The sequence below is a fragment of the Erythrolamprus reginae genome, chromosome 4 (genome assembly GCF_031021105.1).
Source record: "Erythrolamprus reginae isolate rEryReg1 chromosome 4, rEryReg1.hap1, whole genome shotgun sequence".
NCBI classification, from domain to species: domain Eukaryota; kingdom Metazoa; phylum Chordata; class Lepidosauria; order Squamata; family Dipsadidae; genus Erythrolamprus; species Erythrolamprus reginae.
Window position 1 is genome coordinate 94379232 of NC_091953.1, and position 15424 is coordinate 94394655.

The window sequence follows — 15424 nt, forward strand, 5'->3', positions numbered from 1 at the left end:
GACCTGTCCATAGCAGCAAGCACCAGGAGGTCATACCAGCGGGCAGGTAGGGAATTTTGGGCTTTTCGTCAACTTAGGAGATACGATCAGCTTTGGCCTGCCCCGGTGGAGCACCTGCTTGAGTTCTGTTCTCTTAGTAAGCGCCGGGGGTTGTCAGCCCGCACAATTCGGGGCAAGCTGGCTGGCCTGGCTTTCATAGCCAAGTCCAGGGGTTTCGCGGACAACACAGGGGACTTTAGGGTCAGGAAAACACTGGAGGGGTGGATCAGGGAGAAGGGCCCGCCCCGGGGAGATTGGAGGCGCCCCCTTAAGTTAGCTCACCTACTGGGTTTGGGCGACTTGTGGAACAGGTTGTGCCGCTCTCAGTACGAGGCGGCCCTTTATCTCGCAGTTGCGGTTACGTTGTTTTTTGGTGCGTTCCGGATAAGCGAGGTTTTGGCGGCATCCAAGTTCGATAACTCTGGCCGCGCCTTTACGGCTAGGGACATTCGATTCCGGAGGGGCTCAGTTTGCCTCCGGCTGCGCTGCTCCAAAACGGACCAGAGAGGCCGGGGCATGACAGTCCAACTTTCCAGGACCAGCCATAAGAAGGTGTGCCCCGTTAGGGCACTCTCAGCGTATTGGAGCATTCGGGGAGGTTACCCCGGCCCGCTTTTCTGTCACGCCTCTGGGGAACCTCTCACCAGGTACCAGTTTTGGGCTGTGACGTCTAAGGCCCTGGCCCGCATGGGCCTGGACCCCAAGCGTTACGGGACTCACTCTTTCAGGATTGGTGCAGCTTCCTTTGCAGCCAAAGTGGGTTTCAGCACTCCAGACATACGTGCGGTGGGCCGTTGGCGATCGAAGGCCTTTCGGGCCTACATCCGTCCTTAGGTGAGTGGGGCGGGACCGGGCGTGGCCCAGGTGGCCGATTCTGATGCTGCTTTGTTTCTTCCCTTCCTTTTAGATGATGTACAGGGGGCTCAGAGAATCCTGATCTGTGGCCACAGCATGGTGTACTGGGCCGAGAGGCGGGCCCAGGAGACAACGCCTGGCACGCAGTTGCAGCTGGACCGGCATGTTAGAGTGCAATGGTTGGGTCGTAGAGGCCTACGTTGGTTGGAGTTGCTTCCCTTGCTTTTCAACAGCGGGAAGGTGCAGGGGGTGCCGGGATGGTTGGTCTTACACGTGGGGGGTAATGACCTGGGAGCAATTACGGGCGTTGACTTGCTGTGGCACATTTGGGATGGCTTGCAGGCGATTTGGAAGCGGTGGCCGGACACCCGCATTTTGTGGTCCAACATCTTGCCACGTAGGGTTTGGAGGCATGCTAGAAACCCCAGGGCGGTTGATGGGGCTAGAAAGAGGGTCAATAGAGCAGTTCGGAAATGGTTACTCCAGGCGGGGGGTGGAGTGATAGACCACCCTGACATCAGGGCATCCCTGATAGAATTATATAGGCAGGACGGCGTACATTTGTCAGATAAAGGGAATGACAAATTTTTAGCGGACCTGCAGAGGTGCCTGCACATTCATGTGCAGGGGGGGGGGGAGCAGGGGGAATAAATTAAAATTTCACCCCCTGCTGTGGCCGATAGGGGGCGGAATTGGGCGTAAGCAGCAACGTGTGATCTCCTTTAGGGGCACCTCTACTGAGGTGAGGGGTGATCTCCCTCTCGGATTACAGGGCTCGACCGGCCTGGGTTCGGTGAGGGGGGTTGCTCCTGTGGCTCGCTGCATGGAGATTATCAGAGACCAGTGGCGAGCCATCCCACACGCCGCGGGGGCGTGGCCTGGGGCAGGGCGCAGGTGTAATTTTACCATGACCCTGCACCCGGGCTAGGAGCTTTCGCCCAGAAGTTGCTCAGTTGAGTTTGGTTGGAAAGTTAACTCCGCCCCCATTTTATTTTGCACCACTGCAGGTCACGTGGGCTTATTTGGTAAAATAGTTAATCCAAGTTGAGTTAATAAAAGTGACCCTATTTATACCCATACCTTGTGTCCGACTGTTACTCCGCCTGCGCCGCAATGCCGCCGGCGACTTACCAGCCGGCGCGGGGTTGCGGCGTGGGTCGGGGAAGGAGGCCGCCATTGTGGGGGCGGAGCCTGCGGCCCCTCGTCATCCCCAGGGGCCGCAGGGATGACGTGTATGGTGGCGCTGGCCACCCATTGGCTGGGCGAGGGTGAGGCAGCCCTATAAAAGGGGCTGCCTCGTGGCGCAGTTCCCTCGCCCGCGCAGCTCGGAGACACCCGCCCACCTTCCCTCTGCTACAGGGTACATATGATGGGTCGCCCACGGTGGGGCCGAGTAGGAATTTTTTGCAACCACAGCAAATTGGCCGAGCTCTGGTTGTTTTTTCGCCTGCTCTACTCTGTACGTGGGAGTGCGGTTAGGGGGTGGTCTCACCAACTAGTGCCCCCCCCTCAAGGTCACTGGGGGGGGGGTTGGCCGATAGGGGGTGGAATTGGGCGTAAGCAGCAACGTGTGATCTCCTTTAGGGGCACCTCTACTGAGGTGAGGGGTGATCTCCCTCTCGGATTACAGGGCTCGACCGGCCTGGGTTCGGTGAGGGGGGTTGCTCCTGTGGCTCGCTGCATGGAGATTATCAGAGACCAGTGGCGAGCCATCCCACACGCCGCGGGGGCGTGGCCTGGGGCAGGGCGCAGGTGTAATTTTACCATGACCCTGCACCCGGGCTAGGAGCTTTCGCCCAGAAGTTGCTCAGTTGAGTTTGGTTGGAAAGTTAACTCCGCCCCCATTTTATTTTGCACCACTGCAGGTCACCTGGGCTTATTTGGTAAAATAGTTAATCCAAGTTGAGTTAATAAAAGTGACCCTATTTATACCCATACCTTGTGTCCGACTGTTACTCCGCCTGCGCCGCAATAAACAAACAAACAAACACAAACAAAACCCCCACCCTGTTTTGCCTCAGAGAATTTCAAAATAAAATACTGTACTGTGTGCCTATAACAGTGAGCTCATAATAGGGCAACTCTATCAATATCAAAATGCCACTTAAATAGTTGAGCTAGTTTCAAACTAGATTTTGATTTTCTTTCTCTCTTCCTTACTCCCATTCTTTTTCTTTTTCTTTTCCTTCCTCTCTTTTTTCTATCTGTTTCTCTCTCTTCCTCTCTTCCTCTCTCTCTCCTTCCCTCTCACTCTTTCCCCCTCGGCTTTTGGGCAGGTTTGGAAAACTCTGAATTGATGATGATTTTTAAGTGAGCGATTGCTCAGCTGCTCAGCTTAGAGGGAACTATGATAAGGGAGCCAAAAAAATCTGGATGGTAGTACTTGGAGACAGCAGGCTAGAAGAGAAAGGACTGGAAAGGATAACTAAATACAAAGACCCACAAATAGAAATAGAATGATTGCAAAAGAGAAAGCGAAGATAGTACCAAAAGTAATAGGCACCTTGGGTGCAATTCAAAAACATTTGGAGAACCACTTGAACACTATTGGAACTGACAAATCCAACATCAATCAATTACAAAGAGCAGCCTTACTTGGAGAAGCTTATATCCTGTGACAATATTTATAATATTATCCATGTCTGCTTGTGAAGGACTCAATAGGCAGTCAAAAATACCAGATCCATTCTGACATCTGTTCTACTGTGCAACACACCATAATAATATTAATATGATTTTTTTCCTCCTTGGGAGACTTTTTTTTTGAGTACCGCATTTGGACTTCAGAGACCTCAGCTAGGCTCTCCAACTTCTATTGACTTAATTTGTCAGTACAATGGTGCCATATACTATATATCCATGAATCTGAATAAAACACACATTACAGTACATTCAGTTCAATGGACACAATACATATATGCATGGTTTATACAACTTTCCCCTCATTTTAGCATTTTATAAGAAATAAAAAAATACAAAATTTTCATTTTCTTATTTTAATTTTATTTTTAAAATATGAAATAAAAGGCCATATTAAAAATGTATAATCCCTAACATAAGCAGCACTGTACCAACTCTAATTTGAAGGTCAGTGCATGAAATAACATCTTCAGGAAATTAATGAGCCCTACCTGGGAGGCCAAATCAAGGGTCCTTAAGATAACAGCTCTAGTTCTTTGCTACTCAGCCTGCTCATTCTGGTATAAATCAGCACATGCTGGGAAAGTAGATGTTGCTCTGAATGAAGCTAGCAGAATTATTACGGAATGCCTTAATTTTACCCTTCTTGATAAAATCTACCACCTAGTTGTCCCACCTGCTGTTCGCAAAGATGCAACAGCATACAGTGGGAGATTTAGGTCACCAATATCAAGACAACACCCATTGAGTTTTCCTGGTAGTGCAGTATATAAAGTGGTACCTCTACTTAAAAGTTTAATTTAAAAGTTTAAAGCTTCCTAGGGAGGCCCCACAGAGGCTTCTTCCTGCATTTTCTTGCCCTGTTTTCCCCCAGGAGATTCCTAGAGAGGCCTCACAGAGGCTTCTCCCTGCCTTTTCCAGTTACAGTTTCGGAAGCTTGGGTTTGTAAGTGGAAAATGGTTCTTGAGAAGAGGCAAAAAAATCTTGAACACCCGGTTCTTATCCAGAAAAGTTCGTAAGTAGAGCCGTTTGTGGGTAGAGGTACCCTTCATAGTGAAGAGGTTGTTGTGGCCCATCCGCATCCTGCGCAGCTGGTCACAGATCCTGAGGATCAAGAGATGGTTGTGGCCTGGTACCTAAGTCCATGTACCTGGCACCCGAGTCTGATAGTGAGAAGGTTGGAGAGGATGTGGTGTCAGAGGCTGAAAGCCAACTAGGGCCTTCTGCACCTCCCAAGGTGCACATGAATGACTCAGGAGAAGAGGAGGAGCCTCATTTTGATGCTATGGTACGCAGAGTTGCCAGAAGGCATGAACGCCTAAGCAAGAGGAGGTCTCTGTGTGAATAGATCATTAGAACAATTGGTCACACCCTTAGGCTATTTAAGGTTGAGCCACATGATGCTTCAGTGTGTAAGTCAACTTTCATTATGCTCCAGATGTCCACTCAGATTTCTCTCTTGGGATATTATTATTTCAACGATGAACTACAAATTGGTGAATTGCACTCATTATCTCTAAGCTACCTGCCAACTCAGAGTGAGTCAGTTAATGAGAGCTGTGTGATCAAAGAAAATATCTATGAGTTTTGGTTCCTGTTTTGGACTCTAATTAGCAGCTGGCACCAAACAGACATTTCTTGCTTTTTGCTGGATTTCTAAATCCAAACCTCCCTGCTCCTAAAATATTAAAATTACATGCTTAAATCTTTTAAAATCACTGTGTGTGTGGGGGGGGGGGTTTCTTCGGAAGGCTCATCGCTGGGACAGAACAGAGGTCTCTCGTTTTATTTCCACAAAATCAATATTGTAAATAAGCTTTGCCTGCTGGCAAATGACTACATTATGATTATGGATTTGAATGTAAGACTTCCTGGTTCAGTATCCAAACATTTTAGTCTTTACCTGGCTGGGATTAGCAGACAATAAAACTTTCTAAATATGAAGTGAGGAATAGATATGTATGTCCAATTAATAGCTCATAGAAGCAATATTCTGATAAGGTTTATGGAAGAATTTTTCTGGTGATTGAGATTTCCTAGACGTCAGGGAGAAATGGCCACAAAGATAGCAGGAGGCCCCTTGAAAGGGTTGATGAATCAGGACAAAGTGTTGTTGTTGACAATTAAAATCTTGGTTTTGACAGTGTTTGTATGCATAATCCTATTTTCAAGAAAAGAATGGAAAATTTAAAAAAAGAGATGAAGATCTATGAAGTCAGACGAATAGAAAGTCTTCAGTTTGAAAAAACAGTTTTTGGCTTCAGAAATATCAAATGTCCATCATCTATAGGAACAATGTTTTGTTCAAGATAAAATGTCAATTTGGAATGTCAGCAAGTTAATATTTTGTTGCCCCTCAGTGATATTGTCATGATTGATTGTAATCAAAATGTTTTGAATAAATATATTGCATGAGTAATTTGATTGCATGCAGCTTGACTACTAAGAGTCAGTTCTTGTGATAATGCCTTCCAAATACTCTGGAGTGTAATGTCCCAAGTTGTTCATAACAATAGACTTCCTCATGTCTTACAGTGGAAAATGTAGCATCCCATCTCAATCTGATAAAATAGGGATGATAAATTTGTGACTCGTAGAATGCAATCTGGATTCCCAGGAGAGAGGGAATACATTTTAGAGGAGCAAGAGACAGTGAAATTTAGATAGTTTGATTGAGAAGAAGAGAGCTAAGGTAGTTCCTTTCAGTTCTGCCTGCCTGTCCCAACCACCCATAATTTCAGGGTAATTAGTCCAAAAAGACACACACCACATGATAGAAGGAAAACCAAAAGTCTTTATCAACAGAAAAGCAGGGGAAAAAAATCCCTTTTTAAATGTCAAAGGGATTTTCTGGTACACACAAGACACAGGTTAAATGCAATCCAATTTCTCACCCAGTAACTGGGAAATTGAGTCCAATTCCAAAGGCCAGAAAGTCCACACACAGTCTTGAACAGGGAAACAGTAAAACCACAATCTTGATGAAACTATGAATCAGATAAACTTCCACAAGGCTAAACCAGCATGCTGCTCTTTTTATCTGTAGCACTAATTACAGCAGCCCCACCCAACCACAGGTGGCCTCACTTGTCTCCTGTAATAATCCTTCAGTTGTTCTCTCCTATGCATCACTCTATGCATGCGTGGGTCTGTCATAAGTTCTTGTTCAGAATCCAGGGATGATAAGGATGATTGATCTCCTCCTGGGCTGTCTGCCAAACCTCCCTCTTCCCTGCCACTCATGCTTCCTTCGTCAGAGGAGACTTCGCCGGGAGATTCTATCGGGAGCAAAACAGGCCTGTGGCATGTGGATGTTTCCCCCACATCCACCTCCACATTCCTTGGAGCAGGAGCTGGGCCAGAGCCAACCACAACACTTTCTATGAGTTTTCAAAATTCACTTACAACTAGTGAAGGGCTATCAACATTTTTACTACCAAACTGTGGGCGTGGCTTATGCAGGACACCCTGTATTTTCTTTCAACATCTTTTAGTGCAAATTGGGTGCTCTGGGGTGGAGCTCCATTTTTGCTACCCCACTGCATTCTCCCACCACCACCCCGGTCTGGACAGTAGCCCACCCCGCTTACAACAATAATTAATACAGTACAATGTTATAATGTTACAAAAGTCAAATATTAAATATTTAAAAAGATTGCGGCAAAGAATTCAGTGAAATTGACTTGGCCACTCCCACCCGGTCACATGATCACCAAACCACTTCCAACTGGTCACATGAATGCCAAGCCATGCCCACAAAATTAAGCCACATCCACAAAATAAGCCATGCCCACAGAACTGGTAGTAAAAAAAATTAGAATCCACCCCTCTGTAGGGATCAATCTACCTGCTGTTGGGCTGCTGTCTATTGTAGTAGTTGCAACTTATACAAAATGAGAAGCTGCTTAATTAGCACTAGGTTACATAAAGAACCCTTTATGCCTTTCTATATTCACATGTAGCTTTGAGTATATCTAAGTTAATACTAAAAAAGAATGTCCGTAACACATACAAAAAAGCAGAAAGTGAAAAGGTAGATATACAGTATTGGAAACAGTATACAAGAGATTAGCGATCTTGAATTGCTTTCATCTCAGAAAATAAGGCATTGCTTTTGAGAAGGCATAGGTGGTCAAATAAAAATATAAGCTATGCTAGTTGAGAGGCCACTACTTCATATATAAATGTACATTAACTGTGATTGGAGAAGAGATTGCATTTATATATATATTACTATCCTCTTTGAACAATATTAGACTTAACAAAAAGAATTGGCAGGAGTGTAAGTAAAAGCATCTAAAGTTGTGCACATCTGGCAGTAGCAGACTGTAACTAACACTTCATAATTGGTATTACAAAGCAGGGAGATGTACTGGAAAAGGACAATTGTATTTAGTCCTATGTTATGGTTTTCTTGTTAATTACAGTAGTTTGGCTATGCCTTGAAACTCATCCAGTCTAGATCTATAAATACATTTTTAATGGGACTGTACAGGTATTGAGTTCAACATCTTTCATATGCAGGTTGCAGGGCTATGCAAATCCTATCAACTGAAATATTTTGACATATGAGGACATTTGCATCATCCTAGAACAGTGATGGTGAATGTTTTTTTCCCCTCAGGTGCCAAAAGCATGTGTGCGCACGCTGTTGCACACCCATGAGTGCCAACACCCATAATTTAATGTCTGGGGAGGGTGAAAACAGCTTTCTCTGTCCCCCCAGAAGCCCTCTGGAAGCCGGAAACAATCCATTTCCTGACTTCCGGTGGGCCCAGTAGGCCCATTTGTGGCCCTCCCCAGCCTTCCCTAGAGCCCGGAGAGAGTGAAAATGCCTCCCCGCCACCCCAAGGTCCTCTGGAAGCCAAAAACTCCTGCCCAGAGCCTCTGTGTGAGCTGAAAATCAGCTGGCTGGCCCACACATGTGCATTGCAGCTAAGTTAGGGCAACAACTCACGTGCCGGCAGATATGGCTCTGCGTGCCACCTGTGGCACGTGTGCCATAGGTTCACCAGCACTGTCCTAGAACATTCATATGCAGGTTCTAGGACTATGCAAATTTTATCAACTGAAATATTTTGACATATGAGGGACAGTTACTTTTTAAGGGGCCCTCGGGGGGACACCATCTCCCCGAGGGCCATTCACAGGGTCAGGAGGAAGGTGAATAATGCTGTAGGCAAAATTGTTTTAGAGTTGGGTGGAGTTGTTGTTCCCCACCTCCGTATTTCTGTTACTAAGCCATGGTTTTATCGTGCCGACGGCGTTCACCTGTCTGAGAAAGGTAACACCATTTTCTTTTCAAAGTAACTATCTTCATGCTCTCAGCTGAAGCATATATTTGTACAAACCCCTTCACTTTGCTGAGAAAACTGCAGTTCTGAAGGATTTACACAGATCTTACGGTTTCACAGTTTTGTTAATTTTTTTAAAAAAATATAATTTATTAATTTAATGAAAGAGAAAGGGGAAAAGGGGAGTACAAAATCAAAAGGAGGGGAGAGGAGGGGAAAGGAAAATACATTTATACTGATTTTGAAGGTATAAATTGCGAAAAAATTACAAAAATCCGTTATATTTTTTAATATATATATATATATATATATATATATATATATATATATATATATACATTATTTCACAGTTTTGATTAAATTATGGACTGAGAAATTTATTTAGAAACATAGAAACATAGAAGACTGACGGCAGAAAAAGACCTCATGATCCATCTAGTCTGCCTTTATACTATTTCCTGTATTTTTATCTTAGGATGGATATATGTTTATCCCAGGTATGTTTAAATTCAGTTACTGTGGATTTACCAACCACGTCTGCTGGAAATTTGTTCCAAGGATCTACTACTCTTTCAGTAAAATAATATTTTCTCATGTTGCTTTTGATCTTTCCCCCAACTAACTTCAGATTGTATCCCCTTGTTCTTGTGTTCACTTTCCTATTAAAAACACTTATTTATTAATTAAATGTATTTGCTACCCAGTAAGACTAAGGGAGGCTTTCAAAGTTAAAAGCAGTAAAACTGTACATACATGCATGCATACATACATACATACAGGGGTGGGCTACTGCCCAAATGGGAGGAATGCAGTGGGGTAATAAAAATGTTGGTAGCCCTTCACTGCATACATACATACATACATACATACATACATACATACATACATACATACATACATACACACATACATACATATGTTCTCTCAGGAATATATCACCACCACCACCACCACCACCATCATCATAATCATCAATTAGATTTGTATGCTGCTGTTCTCCAAAGACTCATACTCTTCTATTTACAACAGCAAAACACCATCCTATTAATCTGGAACATTATTTTCAACTCTTGACTGAAAAAAATAAGACAAACTGAGATCCCTCCCTCCCAAACAAAGTTTGCATTTTGTGCATTTTTTTCTTAGCTAATCTTTTTGATATATAATTTGCCTGGCTTTTCTTTTGCTTAAATCAGACAATTCAATCTGTACAATTATTACCTGGGAAGAAAAGAATATACTTAACTTTTAAAATAACCTTTCTCACCAGTAGGAGAATAGGAACAAGAGCTGTCAACATTCTGCCATGCAGCCTCACCTTTAACGGGCACAGTGGCAGAGAGATAAAATGACAATTGTTCACCTTTCCCCCTATTTAAATTATTTAGATGTTTATACATTTCTATGGTCTCTCTAATAATTATAGAGAAATCAAGCAAGGATACTGACATTTTTTCAGGTCTACTGTGTGATTTGATCATTGTGATTGGTGTTCGGCCAATTCTGACAGCCCCTAGTTACATAGAATAAAGAATTAAGTAGGGTGAAAAGATTATCAGGCTTAAAAACACAAGAGCCAATTATCTACTGTCATCTACATGGTAGTTAGCAGCTACATGCTAGTTAGCATGTCACTCCATTAAACATAAGCCGAGTATATTGGAAGCCTAATTCCAATAGCAATGACTTTTCAGCACCTCATGGTCAATTGACCAGAACATAGAAACATAGAAACATAGAAGACTGACGGCAGAAAAAGACCCCATGGTCCATCTAGTCTGCCCTTTTACTATTTCCTGTATTTTATCTTACAATGGATATATGTTTATCCCAGGCATGTTTAAATTCGGTTACTGTGGATTTACCAACCACGTCTGCTGGAAGTTTGTTCCAAGGATCTACTACTCTTTCAGTAAAATAATACTTTCTCATGTTGCCTTTGATCTTTCCCCCAACTAACTTCAGATTGTGTCCCCTTGTTCTTGTGTTCACTTTCCTGTTAAAAACACTTCCCTCCTGAACCCTATTTAACCCTTTAACATATTTAAATGTTTCGATCATGTCCCCCCTTTTCCTTCTGTCCTCCAGACTATACAGATTGAGTTCATTAAGTCTTTCCTGATACGTTTTATACTTCAGACCTTCCACCATTCTTGTAGCCCGTCTTTGGACCCGTTCAATTTTGTCAATATCTTTTTGTAGGTGAGGTCTCCAGAACTGAACACAGTACTCCAAATGTGGTCTCACCAGCGCTCTATATAAGGGGATCACAATCTCCCTCTTCCTGCTTGTTATACCTCTAGCTATGCAGCCAAGCATCCTACTTGCCTTTCCTACTGCCCAACCACACTGCTCACCCATTTTGAGACTGTCAGAAATCACTACCCCTAAATCCTTCTCTTCTGAAGTTTTTGCTAACACAGAACTGCCAATGCAATACTCAGATTTAGGATTCCTTTTCCCCAAGTGCATTATTTTACATTTGGAAACATTAAACTGCAGTTTCCATTGCTTTGACCATTTATCTAGTAACGCTAAATCATTTACCATATTACAGACCCCTCCAGGAATATCAACCCTATTGCACACTTTAGAGTCATCGGCAAATAGGCAAACCTTCCCTACCAAACTAGGAGGGAACAGTAAAGAGAGAAGATGGACAGTTACATAGTCAGAATCCTCATTTTGTTTGTCACCATTTCCTGCTCTTTGTCAAAGAGATTGCTAGTCTAAAATAACTTCTCTTTTCCTTGACACACATAGACTTATGACTTGTGCTCTCTGACTCTCATCTTGGTAGGATGTCCTCAGTTATTTGCAAATATGTACTGTATGTATGTATGTATGTATGTATGTATGTATGTATGTATGTATGTATGTTATCCTATTCCAACATTACCCTTTTGTTAATAAATCTCTTCTTTTCTTATCTCTGTTATTGTGATAAAACCTTCTTCACTAAACATTGATCAGGTCAAATCCATGCTGTCAAGAACATCTAACTCACACACAGAATGCTTCAACTTTCCACAGCTGCCAAGTTCATTAGCAGGTTTGCTCTAAAGAGAGTTGCCCGTTAGTGCAGATTCATTGTCTCACACAATACCCAGAAATCATTTAACCATTGAATAGGAGGCATGAAAGTTTACATTCTACATCCATGTGAACAGTTTTAGTGGCCATTATTTGCAAAAGCCAGCTCCTCCACAATACGGAGGGATAGCAATAGGGCTAGGCAGAAATATTTTCCTGTTTCCTGTGCTTTGGAGAAAATTCTCATGGGAGAGGAGTGAAGATAGTTGGGCCCTTATTTAGATACAAGGTGGTGAAATGCTGTGTTTGAGTGAATGTCTCCAGTAAAATCACCTTCTCAACCATCTGCAGTCTTGTTGGTATCCTAAGCATCAATTAAATCCCAAGGGCTTTTTTTGTAGCTGACAATTTATCATTAGCAATACCATTAATATTACCTTTACTTGAGAAATTGTGTGGGATTTTTACCTCATCTGGTGGTGAAATTCAGAGCAATTATTCATGCAATTTCCTTGTCTTCAAATTGAGCAGAGAATTTTCAGAAGGGCTTATATGTCAGCACAAGAAAGCAGCATCTTGTGTTTACTACACCTAATCATTCTCTGCTAAAAGACAAATTCACTGCCTATCGTCTCCTGAAAATCCCCGCCAAGGTGGAAAATTGCATTACAAAATAGGGTATGGGATTTGTCAATAGAATTTGTTTTAATGTATTTCTTAGTAATTGCATTTACTTTAATTTTCAGTAAAAATGATTCTGAGATGCCAATTATGATACATGAGAAGCAAAGGAGCAAAGAAAATGCCACTGTGCCAGCTAAAGGTGAGGATTTAGCAGAAGGATGACAGATTTCATTCCTGGCTTTTTATTGAAGAAAAAGATTATTAGAATGAAAAAAACCACCCCTATTTTCTTTCTGTATCCGTTTTGTGTCGCAACCTTATTTTGCAGGAAAAGATGCAAGGAGAGAAAGCAAAAATAGCTTTCTTTCCATCTGTATCAAATAACATAGAGGGTGAAGCTCAAGTAAGACAAAATAACAGGCATCTTTCTAGAGAGAAGTGCCTGAAAGGTGAAATATTGCTGTGGCAACAAAGTTTCAGTTCTCTGAAATAATTTGGTGACAAGTTGTGCAGAATTTCTGTGAACCACTTCTGATCACAGAAAGCAATATTTCAAAAAGTGGTCATGTTTGGTTTACCAGGAAGGATTATGTCGTATGTCTACACTCTATATCATAAAACAAAGCCCTAAGATTTCCAGTTTTTCTTCTTTGAACTTCAATACTGAGATATTTTGTCCTACTCCATCTGAAAAATATTTTCCAGTTTAAATTAGATTAGGAAATCAAAGCCAACTGAAAAATGCTTTTGTTGCTTTGTTGGTGTCTTTTTCTTTATAAAGAAGAAAATGACTTTGCCGAAGAGACGGAGCAACGACACGGACACAAGAGCTGGATTTAAACTTGGATCATTTTTATTAATTAATAATTTGCATAATTTATTTAATTAAATTAGCATAAATTAGCATAAATAAGCATAAATCAACATGCTTAACTATGACCCAAACAGTGGACCTGCAGGGTCAAACAAATACTTCCGGGGCGGAAATGACGTAGCAAATCAACATTCCTGGGCAACTATGGGCGTAGCTCGATGCTAGTCCAGGTGAGGGACCTCTCCCTCACCTGAGACCCTGCGATGCTCTCGCATGAGGGGAGTCCCGCCGGCGCACCCCTACCCGGGGACTTCAATGTGCGGGACCCAAAGACAGGTTCCCCCCAACAGCTCAGGTAGCACCCCACCATGAGCTTGGAGAGAACCTGTCAATCATCCCCAAAGATGCCCAAGGGAGAACGCACAGTTGCTAACCACCACCCAGATTTCCGCCCCTAACCTGCCTACCCAAATGACCAAAGGTAAGCCAATCAACCTATTAAATGCAAGCACCCCCTAACCACACATCCATCTCCCCAGTGTGGAATGGGTGAAAAAACGGCCATGCCTAATGGGCAAAGCCGCAAAAAATTCCCATTCGGCCCCCCTAGGGGCGACCCAATAGTAGCACACTGCAAAATAGTGGAGGGCGGGCGGGTGTCTGCTCCAGCTGCTGGTCCCAGCGAAAAGGCTTGGCCCAGGGCCTGCAGGCCCTTAAATAGGGCCTGCAAGCCCCGCCCCTGACCGGCAGCAACGCCAGGCCTCGTGGGCCTGATTTTCGGCCGAAATCTCATCTCGCGAGATTTCGGCCGAAAACAAGATGGCGGCCGCCATGAGGGAGTCCGGTGTCTGCCCGGTCCCTCCGGCAAAGGCTGCCAGCCGGTAAGTCGACCGGTGCTATTGCCGAAGAGACGGAGCAACGACACGGACACAAGAGCTGGATTTAAACTTGGGTCATTTTTATTAATTAATAATTTGCATAATTTATTTAATTAAATTAGCATAAATTAGCATAAATCAACATGCTTAACTATGACCCAAACAGTGGACCTGCAGGGTCAAACAAATACTTCCGGGGCGGAAATGACGTAGCAAATCAACATTCCTGGGCAACTATGGGCATAGCTCGATGCTAGTCCAGGTGAGGGACCTCTCCCTCACCTGAGACCCTGCCATGCTCTCGCATGAGGGGAGTCCCGCCGGCGCACCCCTACCCGGGGACTTCAATGTGCGGGACCCAAAGACAGGTTCCCCCCAACTGCTCAGGTAGCACCCCACCATGAGCTTGGAGAGAACCTGTCAATCATCCCCAAAGATGCCCAAGGGAGAACGCACAGTTGCTAACCACCACCCAGATTTCCGCCCCTAACCTGCCACGGAGCGGGGGTCAGATCTCTATCTTGGCCCCCCGACTCCCCCCTCTATCTGCGCCAGCTCACGCAGAGACCGCTGCAGGTCCTGTAAGAAAATGGCGTTCCTCTGTTCTGACAGGTGAACGCCATCGGCCCGGTAAAGCCACGGCCGATCTACAGTGATGAGGGGATGGGCCACTACAACCCCACCTAATTCCCTAACTGTTTTACCCAGGGCCTTATTCACTCTACGCCTGACCCGGTGAATGGCCCTAAGGGAAATGGCGTCCCTCCATACGATCCTTGGGAGGATCTCTGACCACACCACTTGCGTGGTTGGCCAAACAGTGCGAAGCCACCGCAGGTCTTCGCGCACCTGGATGATCAACGGTAGACCACCAAGCAGGCATAGGTCATTGCCACCGAGGTGCAAGACCAGCCATCTGGGTGCGGCTATGGGCTGCCGCCCACCCAGTCCCATCTGAGCGCGACCCTGGGTAGCCGCCCGCCCAGTAGCACCGGGTACAGCCCTGAGATGCCGCCCTCCCAGCAACGTCGGTAGGAGCCCCTCCCACTGCATACCTCTCCGGCCCATCCAAACAACATTGACCCAACGTCCCAATGACAACTGGGTCCCGATGGCGCTTCTGGCTGCTGAGCGGCCGGCCCAAAATACCATGCTGTGGCCACACAGCAGCGCCGTCGGTTTCTGATTGGCATGGGGACCTGAAAGAGGACACACACAGAGAGGTTACCTAGCCTAAGCCCTGCCTA

At 44.5% G+C, this 15424-nt stretch overlaps 1 protein-coding gene across 1 annotated transcript in view; it reads right to left on the minus strand.

Annotated features, from left to right (window-relative positions):
- Positions 1-1161: 1161 nt before the first annotated feature.
- LOC139167154 (mucolipin-3-like) overlaps positions 1162-15424 on the minus strand; it is a 51065-nt gene continuing 36802 nt past the window's right edge. The window contains exon 6 of the mRNA XM_070751576.1: positions 1162-1336. Within this exon, the coding sequence (XP_070607677.1) occupies positions 1162-1336 (175 nt within the window). The remainder of the gene's footprint in view (positions 1337-15424) is intronic.